The sequence below is a fragment of the Heteronotia binoei genome, chromosome 19, assembly GCF_032191835.1.
Source record: "Heteronotia binoei isolate CCM8104 ecotype False Entrance Well chromosome 19, APGP_CSIRO_Hbin_v1, whole genome shotgun sequence".
NCBI lineage: Eukaryota > Metazoa > Chordata > Lepidosauria > Squamata > Gekkonidae > Heteronotia > Heteronotia binoei.
Genome location: NC_083241.1, coordinates 1,215,133 through 1,240,515, shown reverse-complemented (window position 1 = coordinate 1,240,515; position 25,383 = coordinate 1,215,133). Strand labels below are relative to the sequence as shown.

General features: G+C 48.4%; 1 protein-coding gene across 1 annotated transcript; it reads right to left on the bottom strand.

Moving 5' to 3' along the window:
* Positions 1–3,197: 3,197 nt before the first annotated feature.
* Positions 3,198–23,965, bottom strand: MORF4L1 (mortality factor 4 like 1). The gene is made up of 13 exons (XM_060259733.1): positions 23,809–23,965; positions 23,542–23,588; positions 20,822–20,889; positions 19,675–19,761; positions 17,783–17,863; positions 16,768–16,830; positions 15,214–15,239; positions 12,979–13,067; positions 9,339–9,440; positions 8,151–8,239; positions 7,755–7,927; positions 6,196–6,280; positions 3,198–3,978 (listed from the first exon to the last, which is right to left on the bottom strand). The coding sequence occupies exons 1-13, from the start codon at positions 23,846–23,848 to the stop codon at positions 3,894–3,896; spliced, it is 1,035 nt and encodes a 344-aa protein (XP_060115716.1). The 5' UTR covers positions 23,849–23,965; the 3' UTR covers positions 3,198–3,893.
* Positions 23,966–25,383: the final 1,418 nt, after the last annotated feature.

Here is a 25,383-nt window from a genome sequence, read left to right as displayed (position 1 = left end):
CAAGATGCCTCTAGGTTTTAATTTCCTTGAATCTGACATTGTCTGGCAGGTCTTCAAAACATGAAGGTGGCAACCAGCGGAACTCTAAGCTGCGTTAGCATGAGCTAGCTCACAGATTTTTAGCCTCCAGCTCACACATTTTTGTCTTAGCTCAGGACGGATGACCCCAGAGCACAGTAATTGATGCAGTAGCTCACAACTAATACCAATAGCTCACAAAGTAGAATTTTTGCTCACAAGACTCTGCAATTTAGAGGGAACTTTGCTGGCAACCATATTCATCCTTCCCCTAAACAGTATTTCACCCTTCAAAGCCTGTGGACTTCAGTGGACTCTGAAGAAGGGTTGGAAGTTCGGAACCACTCAGAACTGCCCTGTTAGTGGCCAGCTGATTAGAGGCACAAAGTGAATTCTCAGCAAATAGTACAGAGAAAGCAGAGCTGCCACTGGAAGGCCTAACTTAGTAACTTTATTTCTTTGGAAAGCACAGAAAGGTATCCTCAAAGAGACCCACTTTCTTGGATCTCTTGGGATGTTTCTCTCTGACCTGCTCCTACTATAAATGGAGGTCTCACACCTCCATGATGTAAACCCAGGAGTAGATGATTGTCATTCTACCGGGGTGGGGGGGGGCTGCCTTTGAATGGCTTTTAAGATGAGTTTTTAATTTGTTAAGTTTGAATCTGTTAGCTGCCTTAGTAGCCCTATGAAGGTAGAAAGAAAATCTTGTTAAGCTAAAAGTTCAGTTTGTACCCGTGCAGCTGCCCGGTTGCTGACAGAAGCTAATAAATTGCTGAGATCTTGAAATATCTGCCCCAGTTGCCAGCTTCTTTGAGTTGACCTCTGAAGCTCTTACTGGTTTTGGGGTCTGTGGTACTTGCTGGATCATCCCTCCCCAGTTCCCTTCACTAGCCACTCCAGGGGCTGGCTCTTACAGCAGCAATGCCAAGGCAGATTAGGGCAGTCTGAGCTCTTTGCTTTAGCCTTTTGAAAGGGGTGGTCCCCAGAGAACTGTGGGAAGTGCCAGCTCAAGGAGCCCTCAGGAAAAAAAGAGATTACGCCTGATTTATAAGCATCTGTGGAAGCTGACGACCTGCTGTCACTGTGGAAGCTCTACTTCTAAAAGCTCATGTGGAAAGAGACCCACACAGCCACTTGTTCCCAGCCAAAAATGAATTTGTGAACTCTGCCAAGTTAGCAAGCTGCCTCCTTTCAACCTCTAACACACACACACACACACCCCGGTGATTTATATCTGGAAGCTCTTGGCTGTAAACCTTGGAGCCTAATTCCTTAGTCATACTCTGACTTGATTCAGAAGACCATGAATTCTAGAGTTGCCAAGCCCTCTTGAGCTGGTGCCTAAAGGGCCAGGAGGTATGGAACCTCTCTAAGGTTGGAACTTGGGGCCACCACCAAGGTGACCCTGTCCCATGTGATCATCCTTTGTACCAAGGGGGGGGGGGAGACACAAAACAGTGCCAAAAGGTCAAAACTATCAGCTTTAACTGAAACTCGAAACCAACTGGAAGCTATTGAAGGGCATTCGAACCAGCTGGGTCCTATTTACAATCTTGAAGTTGCATATGGCTTGAAATTCTCATTTGAAATTAAGCCAGCATCAAATTAGGAGTAGATCTTTGTACACACAAGAAAAAGTGCACAACAGTCTGGACCACTTCAAAAATGGCATCTGCCGCCATGAGTGGAGCCTTGCCGAGGTTGTGCGGCCTGGAAAACAAGACCTGAGATATTAAAGCTTACTGTGTACTGCAGCACAGCTGAGAGGCACATTCCATGTTTAGCTTCTAGCTAAGAAGTGACTGGAACCACTCTAATAACACAGCACCTCTAGAAAGGTGGGACCTACCAGCTGCACAAATAACAACCAAACCGCTGATTTTTTTTAACCTATTTTCCCTCACTTTTAAACTACCTCTACTCCCTCGGGGGCAAACAGCATTTAAAATTTGGGAAATCGTTGCAGGGAAGGGTTAAAGCACCAGGGTCCCAATCCTTCCTACCCTTAGCATTTTTTTTTTTGTTTAAATGCACATCTAGTTTGGGCCTCAAGCAGTCAGTAGATAAAGCAAGCTTGAAAAAACTGCAAGGCAGCCAGCAATACCATGGGAAAGGAGAAAGCGTTTGAAAAGCTGGCCTCTGCCTCTACTGGAAGAGGCATCTTTAAACAATGAAGTGGGGGTGACTGCAAGGGTGCAGGAGGGCTGCCAAGCTCAAACAAGGGAATGCCCATCTACCATGCCAGGGGTGGCCAAACTTGCTTAATGTGAGAGCCACAAAGAATAAACATCAGATGGTTGAGAGCCACAAGACATGAGCATCAGATGGTTGAGAGCCACAAGACATGAGCATCAGATGGTTGAGAGCCGCAAAACAGGAAGGGAGGGAAGAAGGGAGGGAGGAAGGGAGGGAGGGAGGGATAGAGAGCTGGAAAGAAAGCAACTTTAAGTGGCATTTCTCTCTCCTGGAGAATGCTTCTCCAAGCTAGCTGATTGGGCAATGGGGGCTTCAAGAGCCACACAGTATGTGTGAAAGAGCCACATGTGGCTCCCAAGCCACAGTTTGGCCACCCCTGTACCAGGCTAATGTTTTCAGCTTCTTAATTCTGCACATTGGGGAAATTGCTACTTATGGCCCTTCCTACTTACAAGAACGTAACCCAGTTTAATTGCATAAATACTCCCCTCTCCGTGGTCTGCACCTTCCTTGCTCCATCCTCCCTTGAAATTCACAGGACAAGCTCCTCCTTTTGGAATCTTTTCCACTCATATAAGGATAAAGCACAATGTATATTGCAGATGATACATAAATAACAATGACTAAATGGGGGGGGGGGGGCTGTGAGAATTACAGGGAGATGAGACAAGACAATCTTTTCTTCCCCCCCAACCCAAATCTCACTCACCAAGTATTAAAGCACCTTCAGCAGACCAATCTCCCCAACCCCCAGGTAACAATCTCAGTTCTTCTCAGTATCTCAAGGACAATCAGTTTCGAATTCTTTTAAACACCACAAGAACAAGCCAGTGTTCTCCTGTGTAGTTCAGGTGACTCTTCCAGCTACCTGGCAGATGGGAACTACACCCTGAGGCTTGCTCTTTAGCAGGAATTAAAAGCCACCTTCCCTTTATGACAAACTAAAACTCTTCAAGCAGCAACACAGGGGCCAACATGTCTGAACAGCTGAAATAGAAAAGTTTATTTGGAGATCTGCAAACATCCCCCCCTTAAACAAAACAATAATGTTTCAGGAAAGGTGTACAAGATGTGAATTCATCCTATCTTAGAAGGTGCATTCAAGGCCAAGCCAAAAAACAAACAAATGCACAGTTCTGCTGCTAAGGAGGCAAAACACAGACACTTAGACCAGCACGCACTTTACCAATCCAACACCAAAAAAGTAGATGGAACATGCTCCATCCCCACCCCAGTAGCAAGTCCTCAGAGGTGACTGGTCCTTCTTTACTGTTGGCAAACGAAGTTTTTCCCCCCAAGGGTGGGTGCGGGAAAACATGTATTACCAAACACCTTCACTGCTTGGTTTCATGAACAAGGAATCACCGAGAAGCATGCAGAAGCGCAAACCATGAAGTGTCTGTTGCATTTCCAGGGACGTCCCAACACCAAGCCAACTCCCTGAAATACTCCATAAGGCTTTCCTCTTGGAGATATTTCAGAACTGAAGAAAAGTCCTTCTGAGGCGGGCGGTCAGTTCCATCTGAAGACACACTCACTATTCACTGGACACGTGGACGTCAACTGCACGGAGACGTGTGTGAGACGGGGACAGTGGGCAAACGGAGAACTGGGCACAACAGCTGCAGAAATCCAAGGATCCCTTCCGGTGACACACACACACGGGAGCGAGATGCTTACACTGCTTTCCGGTGATATTCTGGGGGTGCAACCTCGTAGTCGCTTGCGCTGAACAACATGGAAGAATTCTTTGCAAGGTATCTGAACACAGAAGAAGAAACATCAGAGTTGAGAGGTTCAGCAACAAAACCAGAGGGCTGATCTAGTCCTCAATGTGGTTGGACTGCAAAACTTGATGTGACTTCTTTTTAAATCCTGCCTCCACTATCAAAACGGCTTCTGAGGGAGCTAACAAAAGGCACACAATGGAGCCCAGAAGCACGGAGCTAGAGCGAATGAAAACTGAAGACAGACACCCCATTGGCAAGAACCCATTATCAATCTCAATGCAATGTCGACACCAGCCGAAGCTTCCTTAATGGCCCTTCTGGTGCACTCCAGATAAAGTGCACGGCAGTAATTCAATCTAGAATGTGATCTGACCACGGGGAACTATAGCCAGATCCAGCCATATGTCTCCTTAGTTTCCAGCCTGGGCTGTGGCCACATCAAGAGCAATACTCCCTCTAAGCTGTGGAGTCTCGTGAGAAAAAAAACATTCCACTTCGTGAACTGCTGCATCAATCAGTTTGCTCTGCGGCCATCCTTCCTGAGCTAAGACAAAAATGTGTGAGCTGGCTCACACTAACTCATCTTAGAGGGAACACTGTTCAAGATCAGAAGTCGCCCCCTGAAGGCAGATACAGGGGAGGGGTTTTCTTTAACTAGGTTTTGCAGAATAGAGGCAGATCCTTCAGGACCTGGTTACACCTCATGCAGCCAGAGAACAGGAGCCCCCTGGCAAGAACAGAAACACGCAGAGGTTCTGGAAGGATCGCTCTTCCCCCCACCCCCTCGTGGGATCGCTAAAGGATCAATCTTCCTCTTTTGGGCTGATGTACCAAAGACCAGAGTGCCACCTGGGGAACAGCAACAGCAGCCACAGCTGAATCAACAACAACAACAACAAAAAAACAACAACAAAATTTTATTTGTATCCCGCCCTCCCCGCCGGAGCAGGCTCAGGGCGGCTAACAACATAATTCAGGTTTAGTTATACAGAAATAGAGAAAATTACGTTTAAACATTATAAACATTTTAATTAAAAATTCTACTTAAGTTTTTTAAAAATTTAATTAAATTAAAATTAGTAAAAGTGCTAATGCTATGTTTGCTGTTTATGTTTATGATGGCGGTTTCCTTAGCAATTTCCATTTTCATCAGCGAAAGCCAGTCGGAAGAGGAAGGTCTTGCAGGCCCTGCGGAACTGTTCAAGGTCCCGCAGGGCCCACATTTCCTCTGGAAGTTGGTTCCATAGGCTCGGGGCTATAGAGGAGAAGGCCCGGTTACGGGTACTTTGCAGCTTCACCTCTCTCGGTCCGGGAATAGTCAACAAGACTATCAGAGCAAACCCCGAAGCGCTGCCCCGCAGCCCTGTTGCTGGGCAGGGGAAAGGGTTTCCAGCCCATACACTGTTTGTTGTGCAGCAGGCTTTGCACCCAGAGGGATCCCGTGAACTGCTTCCTGCTTTTCCACAGCGCAAGTCTGGCCTGCAGGAGGAGTCTCCTCCCACGCTCAGCCCAGCTCTGTCCGGCAACGACAAGCAGAAGGCAGATGAGGAAGCAAGCCAAACCTGCTGTGGGCACAGCCACTGGCCTCGCTTCCTTCTGATGCCTCCACAGCTGCTCTGCCAGGTTCGTGGGGTTGAGGAGACGGAAATCCCATCAGTACTGGCCTCCCCCTGCTCTGAGCAAATGTCCGCCAGCTCTATTACCATTCAGCATTCACGGACACACGATGCATAAGCTCTACTGAGATGTATTGCTTGGGAGTTTATTGGGGTCAAGAGGTCAGCAGTGCAGCTGCTATGGGCAGAGGTGGTGTTTTGTGATGGACACACACACACACACACACACTAGCCCACCTCCAGAACATTTAAGCCCCTGAAGCCTGGGCAGTGAACTCTGAACCTGCGTGCTTACGGCAGGCAACTGCCCTACATCATCTCAAAACAAGGCTACTGATATAGGAAATATGAGGAATTCACTGGAAAACCCGATGGGAGAGAGAGGACCAAGATGAAGATCCAAAGACCTTCTAAACCCACCCTCCAGCAGACCCCCATTCTTGCATGTTGATGTGACTTTCACTTCCCCTCATCAAGGGCTCTAAACACAGGAACGGGCCACCCAATTTAGACAGAGGTAAGGGCTTTGGGCGTGGGCATCCCTACCTGTGAATGCACAAGATGACACACGGAGCAAGACACAACCCCCGCCACTGGACTTAACACAAGTCAAGACCATGTGCCCTACGTACTTCAAGAAGTCATGCAGGTAGTTCAACAGCAAGGCCAAGCTCTTCTCATCAAGCGGTGTGTAAGCCAGCATCGCTCCAATCCGGACTGCAGCAGCAGCAACGAGAAGTTAAAAGATGTTAAATGAAGCGTTTCTATGACTCACGACACTCCTGAATTAATCTAATTAGTTTGTGAAGACAGCATATCATGCTGATAAGCATAGGACCTAAACAAAAAAAGACACTCAACTAATCCTGTCTAACACCTTTCTGAGTCCTTAAGGAAAACCTGGGCACTCTTGCTGACTTCAGGCCAAGGGAACATGAGATTCTAAATGCACACACACACCAAGAAGCATGAAGAGGAAGGGGGAGGAACACAAAAGTCTCATTGGCCAAATGGTGCTGCTCTATCAAGGTATACTGAATACTGTACTGCTAAAAAGTATCTTGAATATTTTTTTCAAGAGGGCAGGGGCTTTTTTGTAGCAGGAACTCCTTTGCATATTAGGTCACACACCCCTGATGCAGCCAATCCTCCAGGAGCTTACAGGGCTCTTAATGCAGGACCTACTGTAAGCTCCAGGAGGATTGGTTGCATCAGGGGTGTGTGGCCTAATATGCAAAGAAGTTCCTGCTACAAAAAAGCCCTGCAGGTGGGTAGCCAGGTTAGAAGCAATAGAACAAAAGACAAGTCCAGGGGTACCTTTAAGAGTTTAATTCTGGGTATAAGCTTTCATGTACACGCTGCAGGCTTATACCCAGAATTAAACTTTGTTGGTCTTAAAGGTGCCACTGGATGCAAACTTTGCTCCACCTTGAATATTATAACTAATGTATTAAATACATCAAAATCTACGCTTAAGATACCATCGTGGAAAGCAAAATCTATTCCCATCGCAGAGTTCTGGAGTTTCCACATCCCAGGTGCCTCACAGACTACTTTGCTTGCCCAGGAATCCCATCTCTGTGGCAATGTCACAAGATCTCACATTTTGCCACCACCTACACATTCCACTGGTGAGCCTGGCAACAGTGCTTGACTTTTAAAATCAGATTGTACTTCCTGCGCTCACCTGGCTTTTATTTACTGCGGTTGCTTTGCAGGACTTTTGTCTGCTGCTTTGAAAAAGCAGGCCTAAAGTGCATAAGCTGTGTACATGTGACAGAGCAGGACCTATGCACACAAAGAAGAGACCAGATTTATACCCTGCCCTTCAGAGTCTGAGTGGCTTACAATCTCCTTCCCTTCCCCACAATGGAGATAGGTGGGGCTGAGAGAGCTCTGAGAAAACCACTCTTGAGAGCAACAACTCTAAGAGAACTGAGACTGACCCAAGGTCACTCAGCAGGTGCATGTGGAGGAGCAGGGAATCAAAGTTCTCCCAGATCCACGCATGTAACCACTACACCAAACAGTGGAATGCCCCACGGCATCCTTCAAGGTATTCAGAGAAGCAGAAGAGCTTCCACTGGCCATTTAAAAGGAAAATACACACCAGAATTCATAAATCCAAACAACAAGCACAAAAGTCTTCCGTAAGAACCACCTCTTAGTCTTTGGCCCCACACATACATACCAAATAACCGGAGGAGGTGTGGGGCTCCATAGACCTGTGACATTGGAGCATCAGGATGATCTGCTAAGATCTCTGCATACTGTGGTCTCTCAAACTTATATAGCAGTTGGGTGCCGAGCATTACATTGAAGTATTCTTTGATGCCCGCTACAACTTCATTAACAGCATATTCTCTGGGTGCAGAAGAAAAAGGACACGCTAAAAATTAGCCAGTTATTCTGTACAAGTCACGCTGCAGCCACCAACACCAAGGAGAAAAGAATTCCATTGAGTTTTTCTTGTCCAGGGATATCCCCCACGCCCCCTGAACTACCTGGTAGCAACCTTCAGCCATACTCCTGGAATTCTTCTAACCCTAATGCTGTTCTGCAAATTACCCCTCCTCTTCCTCCTCACTTGTTATCAGTGTTTCCTCGGGACTTCTTGTAGTTCGCGTAGTCCTCTAAAATGGAATCAACGTTCTTCTTGGCAGGAAGGTAGAAGAGCTGAAGAAGACCACAGACACTGAGTGAACACAGACTGGAGAAAAGCAACTATCTGCCAGACAACAGTGGTTTCATTTTAAATCCTGACCCAGGGACCAAGTCATTTGCACCTTTGAAGCCCAGGCATTCGGAATGACAAGGAAAAAAATGAGATGACACAGCATTGAGCCCCTAATTTATCATTAAATGGCTGCAAAGTCCCTTGCGAAGAGGCCGTCTCTGGTTACAGGTGATGTGAACCATTCCCCAGGAGCAAGTATCCCTTTTCTGGGCAAGACGCTCAGGTGAGTGGTAGCCAGACAACTCCAGGCTTCTGTTGCAGATGAGCACAGTTTTTCTGGACCCATTCAATGTGAAACCAGGCCCAGTTTTTTGCATCAAGAGATGCCTTGGTTGGTCTGAGAGATTGCTTGGGCGGGGGCGGATAAGAGCAAGAATCAGCAGGCAAGAGCTGTGCCTTCTCGGTGGCTTTAGATATGAATATCAATATCTTTCCAAAAAGGAAGGCAGAGATGGGAACGAGAAACCTGCAACCTCACTGATCTCCGTTCCTATCTCACTGAAAAAAGCAAAGCGGAGAAGAAACCCACGGAATCTGTGCAGTGGGACTCCCCTGCTTCATACAATTCTACACCTACACAGTGCACCAGCTTTCTTTTTTCAAGGGCTTTGCTGAGTTCCTGCTCCTGGGAATGGACAACACCAACAGCACCACAAAACCTGCACTGCTGTCGTGATGTGGGTAGCAGCCCACCCAAGGATTAGACCTTCTTGTCCCAAGTTAAGCAACCTATTCAGCCCTATGAACTGCAGTGAGAAGTTTGGAGAGTTAAAGTGAAGCATCATCAGGATGCTGAGAACACAGCACTCTCTCCTTCCTAGCACCAGGCAAAGAAAGCAGATGTTTTAACGTAAGAGACTAGAAGCAGGAATGGCCTGGCCTGGCGGAGAGGGAATAAACTGAAACGTGGTCAGTTTCCACTTCGCAACGTATTTGTTTGCCCAAACTGCTTTGTTAAAGGTGCAATTGTTTGATTCAAGACAGCTTACATACAACTAGATATATGTGACTTAAAATATTTTAGCGGCCCACTGTTACCTGCTTTTGCCGGGTGATCAAATCCCAGTCGTCAACAAGCCACGGTTTTAGCTCCTCTGGAATTTTCACCTTCACTTCAACTCTGTTCATAAAGGTTTCTTCCTGAATAGTCAAGAAGGCAAGTCATAAATCTCACATGCAGACACTGCATGTTTCAGAGAGCTTATCCTTTGCTCCTGGACTCAGAAAATCCAGGAGGGCCCCCCATAATCCTGTACACAGAGGCACTAGAAAACACAAGACTCTTCACCACAGTACTGAGAACCGTGGCCTGTTTGGAAGATCCCCAAGAAACCCAGCAGATGGCAGCCCCAACAGGTCCTGCTGCTATTGACCAACAGGAGAGGCACGCAGCACCAAAGCAGCACCAACTGTCTAATTGGGGCCTTTGGGAAGGAGGAAGGTGAAATGATGCATTTCCTGTGGCTTCCAGACCCATCGTCACCTGCCTGCTTTCTGCCAGCTAAGTCCCGTTCTGTGGGCAGGGGACTCTGGGGTGTTCCAGAGTTATTGCAAGAGGTGCCTGAATTCATCCAGGCTGGGTGTGTTTCTGCCTTCCCCTACCTGCGCCTCTTTTCCCTGGGGGTTACCTCTATGGCAGCCACGCCCCTCTGGCTCTGTGTTGGGCCTGCTGCGCTTCATCTACCAGTCTGCTTGCCACAGTACAACTGTTTACTTAGAATATTTCTAAGTCACCTCTTCGGAGTCCTGCTTGAGGCAGCTTACAATTTAAAAAACCCCCACAATATTAAAACAGAAGCAAGCCATTCAAAAGCTGGCGAGATAAAAAACCCTAATTAAAAGCCTGCATAAGAAAGAAACAGGGCAGGCACCAGGCAGGCCTCAAGGGAGAGAGCGTTTCAAAGGCCAGCGTGACGAAATGCTTAAGAGCCCTGGACTCTGATCTGGAGAAGCGGGTTCAAATCCCCACTCTTCCTCCACTCCATGAAGCTTGCTGGGTGGCCTTGGGCCAGTCACAGCTCAGCCCCACCTACCTCACTGTGGGGAGAGGAAGGGAAGGCAGTTGTAAGCTGCTCTGAGACTCCTTAAGGAAGAGAAAGAGAGGATATCAAAACCAACTCTTCTTCCTCTTTAAAGGTGAAAGCCATCAAAGAAAATGCCCCACCTCTAGTTGCTGCACTTCCTCAACTTGGCCCACCTGCTCAGAGACTCCTCCAGAGGACACAGGGTCAGTCTCAACCAGAGCCCCCCTTCCCCCAAGTGGTCCCCAGCCTAGTCAGGGCTCCTTGCCTACTTATGAGAGAAGAGGCCACTGCTAAAGCCTTGGGGGGGCAGCATTGGGGGGCAGGAGCAGGCAGCCATCCCCTGATCAGAATTCTCTCCACGAGGGACATTTTTAACTGCACTTTCATAAGAGAAGCCATGGTGGATTAGGCCAATGACCCCATGCAGCCCCCAAAACTGTCACACCCAGGTGCCATCAGGAGATCCACCAGAACTCCAGAAGCCCTCCCACTGTGGCCCCCCGAGCACCAAGACAACAGAGCACCACTGCCCCAGACTTATCCAATCCCCTCTTGAAGCTCTCTACACTTGTAGCCACTACTATTTCTTGCAGCAGTGAGTTCCACACGTTAACCGCTCTTTGAGCGAGAAAGTACTTCCTTTTATCTGTTCTAAGCCTACCACTCATCAATTTAATTGAGTGCCCACAAGTTCTTGTACTGTGAGAAAGGGAGAAAAGGACTTCTTTCTCTACCTTCTCTATCCCAAGCTTAATTCTGAAAACCTTTATCATGTCACCACTCAATTTTCGTTCCTCGAAGCTAAAGAACCCTAATCTCTTTAATCTTTCTTCATAGGGAAGATGTTTCATCCCCTTAATCAGTTTAGTTGCCTATTTCTGCACTTTCCCCAATGTTGTCATATATTTTTTGAGATGCGGTTGCTAGAACTGTACACATTAGTCCAAATGAGGCTGCACTATGAATTTATACAGGGGCATTATGATACTGCCTGATTCGTTTTCAGTCCTCTTCCTAATAATCTCCAGCACAGCGCTTGTCTTTTTTATTGCAGTCGCACGCTGAGTCAAAACATCTTCAGTGAGTTATCTACCATGATCCCAAGATCTCTCCCAGTTAGTTCTCACCAGTTCAGACCCCATCAACACATATTTATAGCCAGAAATTTTGACTCCAATGTGCATTACTTTGCACTTGTCTACAATGACTCCAATGTGCATTACTTTGCATTTGCTACATTGATGCCCACTTGCGCAGCCTCCACAGATTCCTCCGGAGCACCTCGCAATCCTCCCTGGTTCTCATCACCCTGAACAACTTAGTGTCATCCTCAAATTCAGTCGCTTCACTGCTTACTCCCATCTCCAAATCATTAATGAACACAGTGAAAAGCACCGTTTGTCAGGGAAGTTCAGAGCCATTACCCCAGTGCTTGATGGAGGTGGGACTGTATTTTATATGCCTCTAATTGGTAACAGCAGCCTCCAACGTCAAGAGATGGGGCTTTGTCTGGGATTGAAGAAATCAGCTTGCCATTCTTAGAAAGGAGATTGGTTTAGGTTGAATTCCATTTACCATAAATATCTGGATAAGTAGGATTTCCCTTAAATTTTCAGCCCTCAGCAGAAAGTGAGTCCCTAGAAAGTTAGTAGGGCTTGAGGTCTCCTTTGACTTGTTAGTGCGAGGAACTCTGTGCACGCTCTGAGGAACCTGCTACAGACTAGGTAAGGTGTATTTGTATATTTAGCTTAAGTAGCTCAACAGTATTGCTTTTTGTTGTGCTGTTGCTGCTCTTGGTACCTTTTCCCTGTATTTGGTTTTGTCCTTTTCCACCCCCTTTTTGATCCAGTAATTTTTCCTTTTCTCTTTTACAATAAATCTTTTTATAAAGACTTCATTGGGCTTCTCTCAGTACAACCTGTTTCTCTGGGATATTTCTCTTAGTCCCTTCCCCATGGGTTAGACTGCATTGGTGCTTCCAGGTTGGTTATACAATGTTACCTAGGGTTTCTATCCTGGCACTTGGTTATTGCTCTAGTACTGTCCTGGAAGCTTCCCTCCTTAGCGAGTCAGTCCAGATGATCTCATGAGGTCCCTGAGTGGTGGCAGTCAGTTACCAGAGTGCTTTCCATGAAACCCTTGGTTTAAGGGAATTTCCCAGCAAGGAAAGAAACCCTTTTCCTCTTCCTACCTTGGCAGTAATTACAACAAGAATCTGGAATGTATTTTTTCCAAAAATATGCCGATGCTGTTATGATTAATAAAGCACAGTGGTTTTCCATCATCATGTGTTTTCTCTATCAACCAATACTTATAATACAACTATTATCAAATGGGTGTCTGCAAAACTCTTTTGACCTTAAAAAAAGGTTTCCAGACTCAAAAAAGGTTGGGAACCCGCTGGCTTAGAGGATATAAGCAAGTATAAAGCTATAAGCGTTTCCCAGACAGCCGGGAAGACCACAGATTATTGACAGCCCCGGGAAGTTCTTCTGGCAGACTGCTACGCCTGCAACCACTTCCCTTGCGATTTTATTGAGGGGCTAAAGGGAACAAAACCCCCATCAGGCATACCTTATTTTTCACACTCAAGAGAAGAAATTGCAGTAAGACAACAGACTAGACTGAAAGCCCCAGGTGAGACAAATGCTTACGCTTTCGACTGTGGGATCTACTCGAGCCCGTTTTTTCCTGGGAGGCTGAGGGTTCTCACTGGTACTGCTGCCTTCCCCGATTCCAGGATCTAAGCACACATATGTAACAATCACATCTGATCTTTTTAGTCGATAGGCAGATTCTACATTGAGGCATTATTAGTACAAACACTCAGAAACTTTGAGTGACAAGTACCATCTTGAAAGGCTACAACATACGCTTATACCTCAGTATGTTTTTGTTCAAAATATAACTTGCTACGGACTACATTACTACGTACTGTACATACTATCTGTGTCCGTATAGATTATCCTGCTGTATAATTTGTCATTTATTATGCCACGTTAATACTTAATATTTGCAGCTTTGTTCTAGGCCTTCATTTGTTTTAATTTCCACAGCCCTAACCCTGATTACTGGAAGTCCTGCCTTATTGACCGCATTGAAGAACACTATATATTCCACCATGAGTCTCAGCTAAAAGGCGGGCAGTAACGTAAACAAAAATATTGTCAAACTTAAAACAGAGACGATTGTGAATTACTGTAAGGCCCCAGGATTTATGACACAACCACCTTGCAGATGTTAGTTCGGTCTGATAAGCATCTTGCCACCAATGTGGAAATACTGCGCTTTGTTCTGTGATGGAAGGACAGATGGATACAGGTGTAGTCATCGTTATGAAACTCTTCCACAGGAGACATACACCCCTCAGATATATAGGGTAGCTTGACCCTGCTGCTTACTGTGCTTCCACAAATGACCCCCACCCCCTGTCAATGGAACGGAACTGAAAGCTTCCAGTTGAAGAAGTCTTCAATCCAGTTACACTTGACTGCAATACCCAACAAGCTTAATATGCAATTAAAGGGCCAAACATTAAAAACAAAGTGTAAAAAGATCATAAGTCAACATACATGTATTTATTGTTGAAAGCTAAAACCATTCAAGGGCCCATCATAAGCCTCTGTCCTAGGTAAAGTCATAAAACCTCAACGGGAACCCACTCAACTTAACCTGACGCGTTTCGACCTAGATGGGTCTCCTTCAGAGGTCTGAAAGGTAAGTACACATATTGGCTCATAATACAGAACAGAATAGGGGAGGGACAGTGGCTCAGTGGTAGAGCATCTGCTTGGGAAGCAGAAGGTCCCAGGTTCAATCCCTGGCATCTCCAAAAAAGGGTCCAGGCAAATAGGTGTGAAAAACCTCAGCTTGAGACCCTGGAGAGCCGCTGCCAGTCTGAGAAGACAATACTGACTTTGATGGACCAAAGGTCTGATTCAGTATAAGGCAGCTTCATATGTTCATGTTCAAAACAATAGAAGAATGCTGGACCACAAGGAAATTTAGTGAAGTGACAAAGGCTTGGAGATATTCTTGAGGCCTCTTTGTTCTATAGCCTTGAGGCTTCTTGTTCTATAGGCTTATCAAGGTAATACCTATAGCATTCAGTGTTTTTTTGTATGCCACGTGGTCCAGAATTGATCAAGTAAAGTCAGAGCCTATGTGCCAAGAGTTGTAACACGTAGGTTCTGACTTTATCAATTCTGGACCACATGGCATACAAAAAAAGCACTGAATGCTATAGGTATGCTCTGTTCTATATTATCAGCCAATATGTGTACTTACCTTTCTGACCTCTGAAGACCAATCTAGGTCAAAACGCATCAGGTCAAGTTGAGTGGGTTCCCATTGAGGTTTTATGATTTTACATAGGACAGAGGCTTATGATACGCCCTTAAATGGTTTTATCTTTCAACAATAAATACATGTATGTTGATTTATGATTTTTTTACACTTTATTTCTCATGTTCGGCCCTTTAATTGCAGATTAACCTTTTAGGTTTCTTACTCTAGTTTTTGCGTTAAGTTTCTTTCCCATCTTTGTTTTTCTTTGCAATTCCCAACAAGTCATGGCACCTGGATTCAGAATCCAGGTTTGTAAGGACACAACTGACAGTTTTATGTAAAGCTGCCCCAGATGTCAATGGCAAAAATCTTACATGCACTCCTATAATTTCTTTCAGAACACAAGTATTTCTAAAACACATATGAACTTGAAACTGGCTGCTACCAGCTTTTCACATCACTCATACGGTTTCCCCTTAGCAAGCCTTTCCTTTGCTTTGCCTGTCGCTTCCATTAGAGAGGCTCAGGGCAAGGCTGGTTCAACAGTGAGAATCTAATGGAATCCAGTACATGTGCAGATTAGAAATGTAGAGGAGTCTTACTTTTCTGTTTGTTCTTTTTTGTTTTCCTGTCAAAAGAGAAGAGTACATTATTACAAGTGTAAGGATAATCCCAGTCCTACTCTCTTTAAACCCCCATTTCATACCTTCAAGCTCAAGCACTAGACCTTTTAGAGTGCCGGCCAACAGCCATTTAACCAAGCAACCCCCCACTTGTCTTCAAGGCTGGTCAGGCCCAATACTTCAAAGGAAGGCTGGCCACAGGGATAAGTGTTGATAGACAAAGAACATTAAAGAAGCCGCCTTGTGTTTGCTAGAGAACAGCAAGTTGTAAGTGACTCTTTCCTCTGCAAAGTTAATAAACTGCACACATCCTGCCCTACTGCCACTGTACATAAGTAAATCAAAAACTTATTTCAGCCACCTTGAGATTTTTTTTAAATTGAAGAAGATATTGGATTTATATTCCGCCCTCCACTCTGAAGAGTCTCAGAGCGGCTCACAATCTCCTTTCCCTTCCTCCCCCACAACAGACACCCTGTGAGGTAGATGAAGATACTGGATTTATATCCCGCCCTCCACTCCGAAGAGTCTCAGAGCGGCTCACAATCTCCTTTCCCTTCCTCCCCCACAACAGACACCCTGTGAGGTAGATGAAGATATTGGATTTATATCCCGCCCTCCACTCCGAAGAGTCTCAGAGCGGCTCACAATCTCCTTTCCCTTCTTCCCCCCCCAACAGACACCATGTGAGGTGGGTGGGGCTGGAGAGGGCTCTCACCGCAGCTGCCCTTTCAAGGACAACCTCTGCCAGAGCTATGGCTGACCCAAGGCCATTCCAGCAGGTGCAAGTGGAGGAGTGGGGAATCAAACTTGGTTAAGAATCCCACATAAGAGTTCGCCCATTTAACTGGCTCTCCTGAGAGAGAGATTGAGAGAGCAGTGCGTAAATATGTTAAGAGTGAGAAACGATGCAGGGTTATTCCAATTTAAGCTCACTCAAATCAACATGTTTAGAATGGACTGCTACTGCATGAAACTGCCCCATCAACAAACTGGTGCTTCGAAAGAAAACGCGTTTTGCAGAAAAACTCCCTTGACCTCTCCCCCCCCCCCCCCCCAGTGTCTTGCTGCTGCACAAAAAGAGGCACAGTTTCAGCTAAGGCTAGAAACTCCTGAGCGAGACTGCAAAAACTCTCATAAGGCGGCTGTCAATCATCCAAATGTAGCCACACCCTCCTCCTCCAGGGTGTGAGGCTGAGGTTGCCGATGCCATCTGCCGCCTACCATGACTCCAATGCTTCAAAGGGTGACACCTCCCCTCAGCACCACTGAGCTACTGGCAGATGTGCAGCAAGTGACCGAGGGCGGATTTCTTAAAAGAAAAAAAACTTGGACCAGGACTGAGAATCCACAAGAGCTGCTTTAGCAAGTGAGGAAATGCACAATTCCTTCTCTTCAAACAAGCTCCAGGGAGGAACAACAGGGCCCCAGTACAACCACATTGTATTGAAAGAGAGATGTTCAGTGACTACTCAAGGAAATCTGGGTGTTTCAGGATGAAGATCCTGGTGTGACAATCCATCCTTAACTCACCGCGTCGATATTGCAGGGGTCTCCAAACTGCAAACTGTATGCGCTCCATCTCGTCTGAAAAATCTAGGTACAATGGGGGGTTGAGTTAAGGAGAGTGTCAGACCTGACGTGCGGAGCCTTTAAGAGAATGCAGTTAAGCTTAAAAGTTACAGCCCTGTTCAACATACCCTGGGAAGCAGGACGGTTTGGCTTGGAACGTGTTATTTCTATTTCCCCCTTCCCTTTCACCTTGTAGTAAAAAGACCAGCTAGACTCAAGAGTTGGCATATTCCATCTATTCCTCCACAGAAGCAGAAACCAAAGTAAGGCCATGGAAGTCCAGCGGCCCAACCCACCCACCCCCCAATCAATAAGACACTAAAATTCCCGAGAGCCAACTAGCTCGCTTTGAAGTCATACCATTGGAATGATGCAGCTCTTGACACTTGTTTACTCAGTGGGGCTTTTTAGCAAGTAAAAGAACACTCAAGAACCATGCTGTACTCTGGAAGTCTCTAGAGGATTTATTACCAGGAGGCATCTGACTTCAGGGAAACCTGTTTTGCCAGCACACCTTTCAATTCAGCATTCTTAAAAACATGCATTTGGAAAGGAGCTTCTTCAAACCCAAGTCAGGTCTGAGGGAAGATGCACGCACTTGCTTATACCTTGAGAGCTCACAAAGCTGTGCACAGGCTTAACTGCTGAAGTCCTACTCAAGTAGAAGGGATTTAAACCCTTGATCCAGACATGGAATTGGGAGCCCTTCCCACTGGAACCTAAATGTGAGGTCTCTGTGGCTCACGGGTCTGTCTTGCAAAGCAGCTGTTGACTCGGCCTTTATCCAGTTCTTTACAGATTAAACCAGATGCACTAATCAATGAAGTAACTAAAGATCAGCTACATTTTCCAAACCTAGTAATGTCCCCCATTATGCATAATTTGGAGATTTGCAAATAGGCCCACCAGGATTTTTAGAACGTTTTGTCCTTGGAAGAAAAAACAGTGAAAAAGAGAGACACAGACAGTTTCTTACACTTCAACATTTTTCTGCTGGAGACCAGACGCTTTCTTGCCTGGAGCAGCCCCTCTCATCTTTCCTTCTGCATACTGTTCCCTTGAAAAACAAGTTCAGCAAATAGATTAGAGGCGTTTTCACACCTTTCTACCCTGGAAAGGGGCTAAAAAGCGTTCTAATGAACTATCATAAGCTTAACTTCTCATGACTTGCCACCTGATGAACTAGATGTGCATAACTGCTAGGCAAACATCACCTACTTCTTTGTTTTGTTACTTGAGTCTTACCCCACACTGACAGATACTTGCTGCAATGTCACTGTGTCTCCGCCAGTTGTCTTCTTCTGCCCCCCTCCTTCATCTTCCACCCACTAACCTTATAGCAGTCTTCCCATATACAAGTTGTCACTCATAAGTTCAATGCAAATCTCACTCATCTGTGGTCAGCATAAACCTAGTTATTCATTAAGCTTGCGCATACCTCCTTATTGCCCCTTGTGTGGCCTGCAGAGATCAAAGACTTCACCTAAACCCAAGCATCCATGGTGTCAGAGTGTGCCCCCCCCTGCTAATTTAATTTGTTTCCTTCCTGGATGTCACAACAGACAAGGGGGAGGGAACACACATCCTTGAATTGGTCATGAAACATCTTTATTTGAAACAACCAGTGAGCTTTGCTTTTCTGAAACCCAAATGAAAGCATATAAGAGGAGCAATCACCTGGTCACTGGCTCAGAGACCTAAATGTTATCCTCCTATCCCACAACTTGCAAAGAAAGAGGACTGAAAGACCAATAGAAGCCACAGGTACATAAGACACTGAACAATATACTTAACTGTTCACGTCGCCTTGCAAGAAAAAGTAAATTTTTTTTTTAATCGTGAAAGTTCCATGTTTCAAAGCAAAATCCAGCCTCTTAATACTGTACAATAACCTACTAAAACACTGTTATAATGTATATCAGAAGTTTTCCATAAAGCTATATTCTGTCTGTACGCTGGCTCAGCCAAAATGATAAAAAAACCCCTCATGGCACAGAGTCCATTTGCACCTAACAAAGCAGACTGCGGCTTACAAAAAATCATGTCACAGTATGCGTCTTCAAAATTCTGCAGGACTGACACAGAAACACTGTACAGTAGGCCTCTAGTATCCCACCTGGCTGGTTTTTATAATAATTCTTCCCTATTATTACCTATTGGTTGAAAAACTGCACCAAGCAGTCAAAAAGGAAGTTGCTGTAATCACCGTTTTTTCCCTCCTACTGAGAAATATACAGAATGACAGTTCATCACTCCTTCACCAAGTGAAGCCTTGGCAGAAATCTCAAAGAAGAGTGTAGATACTATACACTAGACTGAAGCCAAATATGGACTGTGATGTGAATGAAGAATGGAGTAAAAAGTGTGCTGTACTAAGGAAAGAGCCACAAAGGACACGAGGCATGGAATTTTGTCTTTTGCTCACTAGGCATGTGTGCATTAAGCTACTCATAGGCTTGAAGCGTCAGACCTTAGTAGCACAACAGATCTTTTTTCTTCTTCATGACTGTGAAGATCCAGAGCCTTTTAATGTGGATCTAAAACTGGCCCGTGGAGAACACAGTGTGCACAGGGGACAAGAGTGTCTTTTCCCAGTTCTCCTTGCCTCAGACACCTCTGAAAGTATGTCAGGCATGCAGGACATGCTCTACCAGTTCTCCTGGAGACCAGCAAGTTACACACTTCCTGGTGTAAAGGTGGGCATCTTGCACCTGAGAGGCCTGCAAGAATTCAGAGATAGCAGGTTTCAAGGTGGAGCAAAATTTTCCTGCCACCTCCTGCATCATTCTCTTAAATAAAAAACACAGCAAGACCCACAACTACTAAACACCATGCACATGTTTCTCGCAACTAATAGATAATGCTTACTGATTGGCCTTTTGAAGTTCTTTCTGCTTCTGCAGATTGGTGTCGACGTATTTGAGCACTCTGCTCTCTGGAACCCATTCATCCCAGCTGAAAAAGTAAAAGGAACACAGTTTTCAGAGCTTATGCCCAGTTGGCAAACTGATGACTTCCACAAAGCCAACTTTGCTTCGACCGCATGCAATTCACCTACTGACAGGAACAGTCTTCCTTCCAGCTGAGAGTTTAGAACTCAAAGCCTGTGTAATTTGCAAGTTTCAACAGCCCACACGTTTCACCCAAAGAGTTTGAGCTGATGAACCCACCGTAGCAGTGAACTTCTAGCACCGACAAAGCTCGTCAGCGATCCACTGCTCTTCAACGCCTCAGAAAGAGGTCTTTCCCCATTCTGTTGCCCTTTTATGTGGCAATCTATGCCGATAACAGTTGGTTATGGTGGCTATGTTGCAATCAGAGCGGAAGGAGGACTTAACCTTGATACGCTAGGCAGAGAGTGAGGGATGCTCCCGCCACAGTCCGGTCGGGGCCTGCTCCCAGTCCTGGAAGGGCTCCCTTCACCTTGCAGAAGGAGCAAGCAGCGCCAGCTGAGGAAGACAGTGCCCCCTCCGCTATGGGAAAGGGAAGAGGGCAGGCAGGCAGGCACAGGCCCACAGCCAGGATTTAAAAGTTGGGAGGCATACAAAAGTCAGGGGGGGTCTTAACGGCTCCCCTGTCATGGATGTCGCCGCTGCGACTCAGGGCACCCGGCCTTTCTTCCCACTGCCACCGCCACATGAGGGGCCACAGGGGTGAAAGCTGAGAACTGGGGGCCGCCCCTTCCCAGCCCGTGGTTTAAATTGCAGCTGCCGCCCCTCCCATCCCATTTAAAGGAGGCTGCTCCCTCAGCAGAGGCTGCTTCAAGGTACTCCCTCCCATGCAATTTAAACCACGAGGGGAGGGAGAGGGCAGCCCCCAGCTTTCACCCCTGTGGCAGCGGCAGGAGGAGGGAGGAGGAGGGAAGGTCAGGAACATCTCGGTTGGGACACTCAACAGGAAGTCAAGGGGCAAGGCTCCCACAAGCCCCCTTCCCCCCCATAGCTACAGGCCTGGGCAGGCAGCAGGGGAATGACACGGCCTGGATGAGCCACGGGAGGCGGGACCAAACACTCACTTCTTATTCCAGCCGCTGTAGTGGATGAAGTATTTCACCTGCTTGTCCTTGATGGCCACCTTCACGCACTAGGAGGGAGGGAGGAAAGGAGGAAGAAGAAGAAGAAGAATGCAAATTTATACCCTACCCTTCTCTCTGAATCAGAGACTCAGAGCGGTCACATTCTCCTTTACTTTCCTTCCCCCACAACAGACACCCTGTGAGGTGGGTGGGGCTGACAGAGCTCTCGCAGAAGCTGCCCTTTCAAGGACATCTCTGTGAGAGCTATGGCTAACCCAAAGCCATTCCAGCAGCTGCAAGTGGAGGAGTGGGGAATCAAACCCGGTTCTCCCAGATAAGAGTCTGCGCACTTAACCACTACATCAAACTGGCTCTCTCAATAATAAGATATTGGATTTATATCCCCCCATGCTCTGAATCTCAGAGTCTCAGAGTGGTGACCATCTTCTTTACCTTCCCCGAACATCAACAGACACCCTGTGAGGTGGGTGAGGCTGAGAGAGCTCTTTCAGCAGCTGCCCTTTCAAGGACAACTCTGCAAGACAAGAATTGCAGATTTATACCCTGCCCTTCTCCCTGAATCAGAGACTCAGAGCAGCTTACAATCACCTAAATCTTCTCCCCCCACAACAGACACGCTGTGAGGTGGGTGGGACTGAGAGAGCTCAGCCAGAAACCACCCTTTCAAGGACAACTCTGCCAGAGCTCTGGCTGACCCAAGGCCCTTCCAGCAGGTGCAAGTGGAGGAGTGGGGAATCAAATCCAGTTCTTCCAGATAAGAGTCCGCACACTTAACCACTACACCAACCTGGCGAAGGAGGAGGAGCAGTTGGATTTATACCCCACACTTCACTCTGAATCTCAGAGCAGTCACCATCTCTTTTATTTTTCCCCCTACCCCGCGACAGACATCCAATGAGGTGGGTGGAGCTGAGAGAGCGCTCCCAGAAGCTGCCCTTTGAAAGGCAGCTGTGTGAGAGCTCTGGCTGACCCAAGGCCATGCCAGCAGGTGCAAGTGGAGGAGTGGGGAATCAAACCAGTTCTCCAAGATAAGAGTCCGCGCACTTAACCACTACATCAAAGTAGCTCTCCATTCCAAATCTCAAGAGTCTCAGAGGGGCTCACGATCTCCTTTACCTTCCTCTCCCACAACAAACACCCTTTGAGGTGGGTGGGGCTGAGAGAGCTCTGACATCAGCTGCCCTTTCAAGGACAACTCCTGAGAGAGCTAGGGCTGATCCAAGGCCCTTCCAGCAGGTGCAAGTGGAGGAGTGGGGAATCAAACCCGGTTCTCCCAGATAAGAGAGCTCTGGCTAACCCAAGGCCACTCCAGCAGGTGCAAGTGGAGGAGTGGGGAATCCAACCCGGTTCTCCCAGATAAGAGAGCTCTGGCTGACCCAAGGCCATTCCAGCAGCTGCAAGTGGAGGAGTGGGGAATCAAACCCGGTTCTCCCAGATAAGAGAGCTATGGCTGACCCAAGGCCATTCCAGCAGGTGCAAGTGGAGGAGTGGGGAATCAAACCCGGTTCTCCCAGATAAGAGAGCTATGGCTGACCCAAGGCCATTCCAGCAGGTGCAAGTGGAGGAGTGGGGAATCTAACCTGGTTCTCCCAGATAAGAGAGCTCTGGCTAACCCAAGGCCACTCCAGCAGCTGCAAGTGGAGGAGTGGGGAATCAAACCCGGTTCTCCCAGATAAGAGAGCTCTGGCTGACCCAAGGCCATTCCAGCAGCTGCAAGTGGAGGAGTGGGGAATCAAACCCGGTTCTCCCAGATAAGAGAGCTATGGCTGACCCAAGGCCATTCCAGCAGGTGCAAGTGGAGGAGTGGGGAATCTAACCTGGTTCTCCCAGATAAGAGAGCTCTGGCTAACCCAAGGCCACTCCAGCAGCTGCAAGTGGAGGAGTGGGGAATCAAACCCGGTTCTCCCAGATAAGAGAGCTCTGGCTGACCCAAGGCCATTCCAGCAGCTGCAAGTGGAGGAGTGGGGAATCAAACCCGGTTCTCCCAGATAAGAGAGCTATGGCTGACCCAAGGCCATTCCAGCAGGTGCAAGTGGAGGAGTGGGGAATCAAACCCGGTTCTCCCAGATAAGAGAGCTATGGCTGACCCAAGGCCATTCCAGCAGGTGCAAGTGGAGGAGTGGGGAATCAAGCCCGGTTCTTCCAGATAAGAGAGCTGTGGCTGACCCAAGGCCATTCCAGCAGCTGCAAGCGGAGGAGTGGGGAATCAAACCCGGTTCTCCCAGATAAGAGAGCTCTGGCTGACCCAAGGCCATTCCAGCAGGTGCAAGTGGAGGAGTGGGGAATCTAACCTGGTTCTCCCAGATAAGAGAGCTCTGGCTAACCCAAGGCCACTCCAGCAGCTGTAAGTGGAGGAGGGGGGAATCAAACCCAGTTCTCCCAGATAAGAGTCTGCGCACTTAACCCCTGCACCGAACTGGCGGAGGAGGAGGAGGAGGAGCAGTTGGATGTATACCCCACACGTCACTCTGAATCTCAGAGCGGCTCACCATCTCCTTTCCCTTCCTCCCCCACAACAGACACCCTGCGAGGTGGGTGGGGCTGAGAGAGCTCTCCCAGCAGCTGCCCTTTCAAGGACAACTCCTGCCAGAGCTCTGGCTGACCCAAGGCCACTCCAGCAGGGGCGAGTGGAGGAGGGGGGGGGACCCCAACCGGGAGAGCTCAGCAGGGGGGGCCCCTCGCCCTGGGCGGGCACCTACCTTGGCCTCGTAGAGGAGCGGCCCATGGAAGCACAGCACCCGCTCGCCTGCGGTGGGAGACAGAGACAGAGAGAGAGAGAGAGGCCCTTCAGCGGGCAGCCTCCAGCCTCCCTCCCTCCCTCCCAGCCGCCCTTTCCGAGGGGGCCCCGCGGCCGCCTCTTTGGGGGAAAGGCGGGCTGCGCGCATGCGCGGCTAGGCCTCGGAGGGTGGGGGGGGTCTTTCCCGGGCGGCCTCCCCGCTCCCCTCCCTCCCGCTCGCCCGGCTCACCCTCCTGGAATTTGGGCTTCGGGTCCTGCTTGGGCGCCATTTATAAGCGACGGCCGCCTCCCCTCCCCTCCCCGCGGGAGCCGCTCAGCTGCGCCGCCGCCGTCGCCGCATTATGGCAAAGGGGGCGGCGGCCCGCGCATGCGCCACCACGCCCCCCGGCGTCTCAGGGCATGCTGGGGGATGTAGTCCTGGGCGCTCTCCTCCCTGACCCCGGCTGCTCCGCGTCTTTGCCGTCCTTGTGCACGGGAGCCCCGCCGCTCCCGAAAGGAGGGGGGAACTGCTGCAGCCGCGCGCCTCTCTTTGCAGGCCAGGCGTGGAGCCGATTTGCAGCCGTCCCCGGGGTGGCAGGGCGCTTCTTCGCACCGAGGTGTGTGTGTGAGTGAGTGGGTGAATTGTCGCCGCAATGCAAGAACCTGCGCCCCAGATCTCTTCCGGCCCCCTCCGGGGATGCGGGGCACGCGACGCCCCCCTTGCAGAGCTGCCTCCGCCGCGGCCTGGACCTCGTCGCGCCGCATCATTGGCCGCCACTTGCGTGCACGGCTGGCGGGCTCGCGTTCTGCACCCTGCCGCGGGGCATGGCTCGCAGAAGACGCTGCCAGGTCGCCCACACACACCCAGGGCCAGGCCACGCCACGCAGGGGGCTCCGCTGCAGCCGAGGTGCCGGGCAGCCCTGGCACGCACGGGTCAGAGAGCAGCTCGACCGGGTGCAAGCAAGGAAAGGGCGGGGGTGTCTCTGGGTGGGTAGAGAGAAGTGCCGGACACTAAGGGGCCATGCATGGGTTGGTGGAGGGCAATGGGGAAGAACCCAGAAATGCACGTGAAAACGAGGCTGCGGACGGCCGGGAATTAAGATGCGGGGACTGGAGCCCCCTGATTGTCCCATAAAGCCAAGAAGCCCTTGGGCAGGTTGCCAATCACCCCCCAAAGTCCCGCCTTTCCCCTGGACTCTGAGCCAAGCCTTACCAGTTAGGCTTTATGCAAATCCGAGCGGCTGCTAGCCAATCAGAGCCCAGGGAACTCCCCTGGATGGGCGGGGCTGAGCCACCCTCACTTTAAAAGGCGGGAGTACCATTTTCTCCCGTCAGTCTGGGGTTGGTTTTATGGGCGGGTCGTCGACTGAGAGAAGGAAGCTTAGTTTTTGTGGGACAAACAAGCCTTGTGTCCGGCCCCTCTTTTCATTTCTGAGAAAGGGGCTCTGTTGTGAGGGGAAAGAAAGGGACCCTGCTGTGGGGGGGAAACCCACCTGGCAGAGAAAAGTGAAAGCAACACCACACCACACCCACCTCAGGTCACCTCAGAGTGCTGAGAGCCACTCTTAACAGCAGGCAGCACACTGAAGCGTTAAAATGGACTCCCACTTCAGGCCAACACAGCCCCCCCCCCTTGATATATAAGTGTGCATAAGTATACATATAGAAGTCAGCCACACATATAATTTATTTTTATCTCCATCTGCGCCTTGCGGAGTCAAAACATCCCAAAGAGAAATGATCTCAATTCACCTCACGCCCCAGCCCAGCAGGTTTCCAAGTAAGAGACCTTTGGGGAGCACATCGCTGACACGCTGCCAGTCT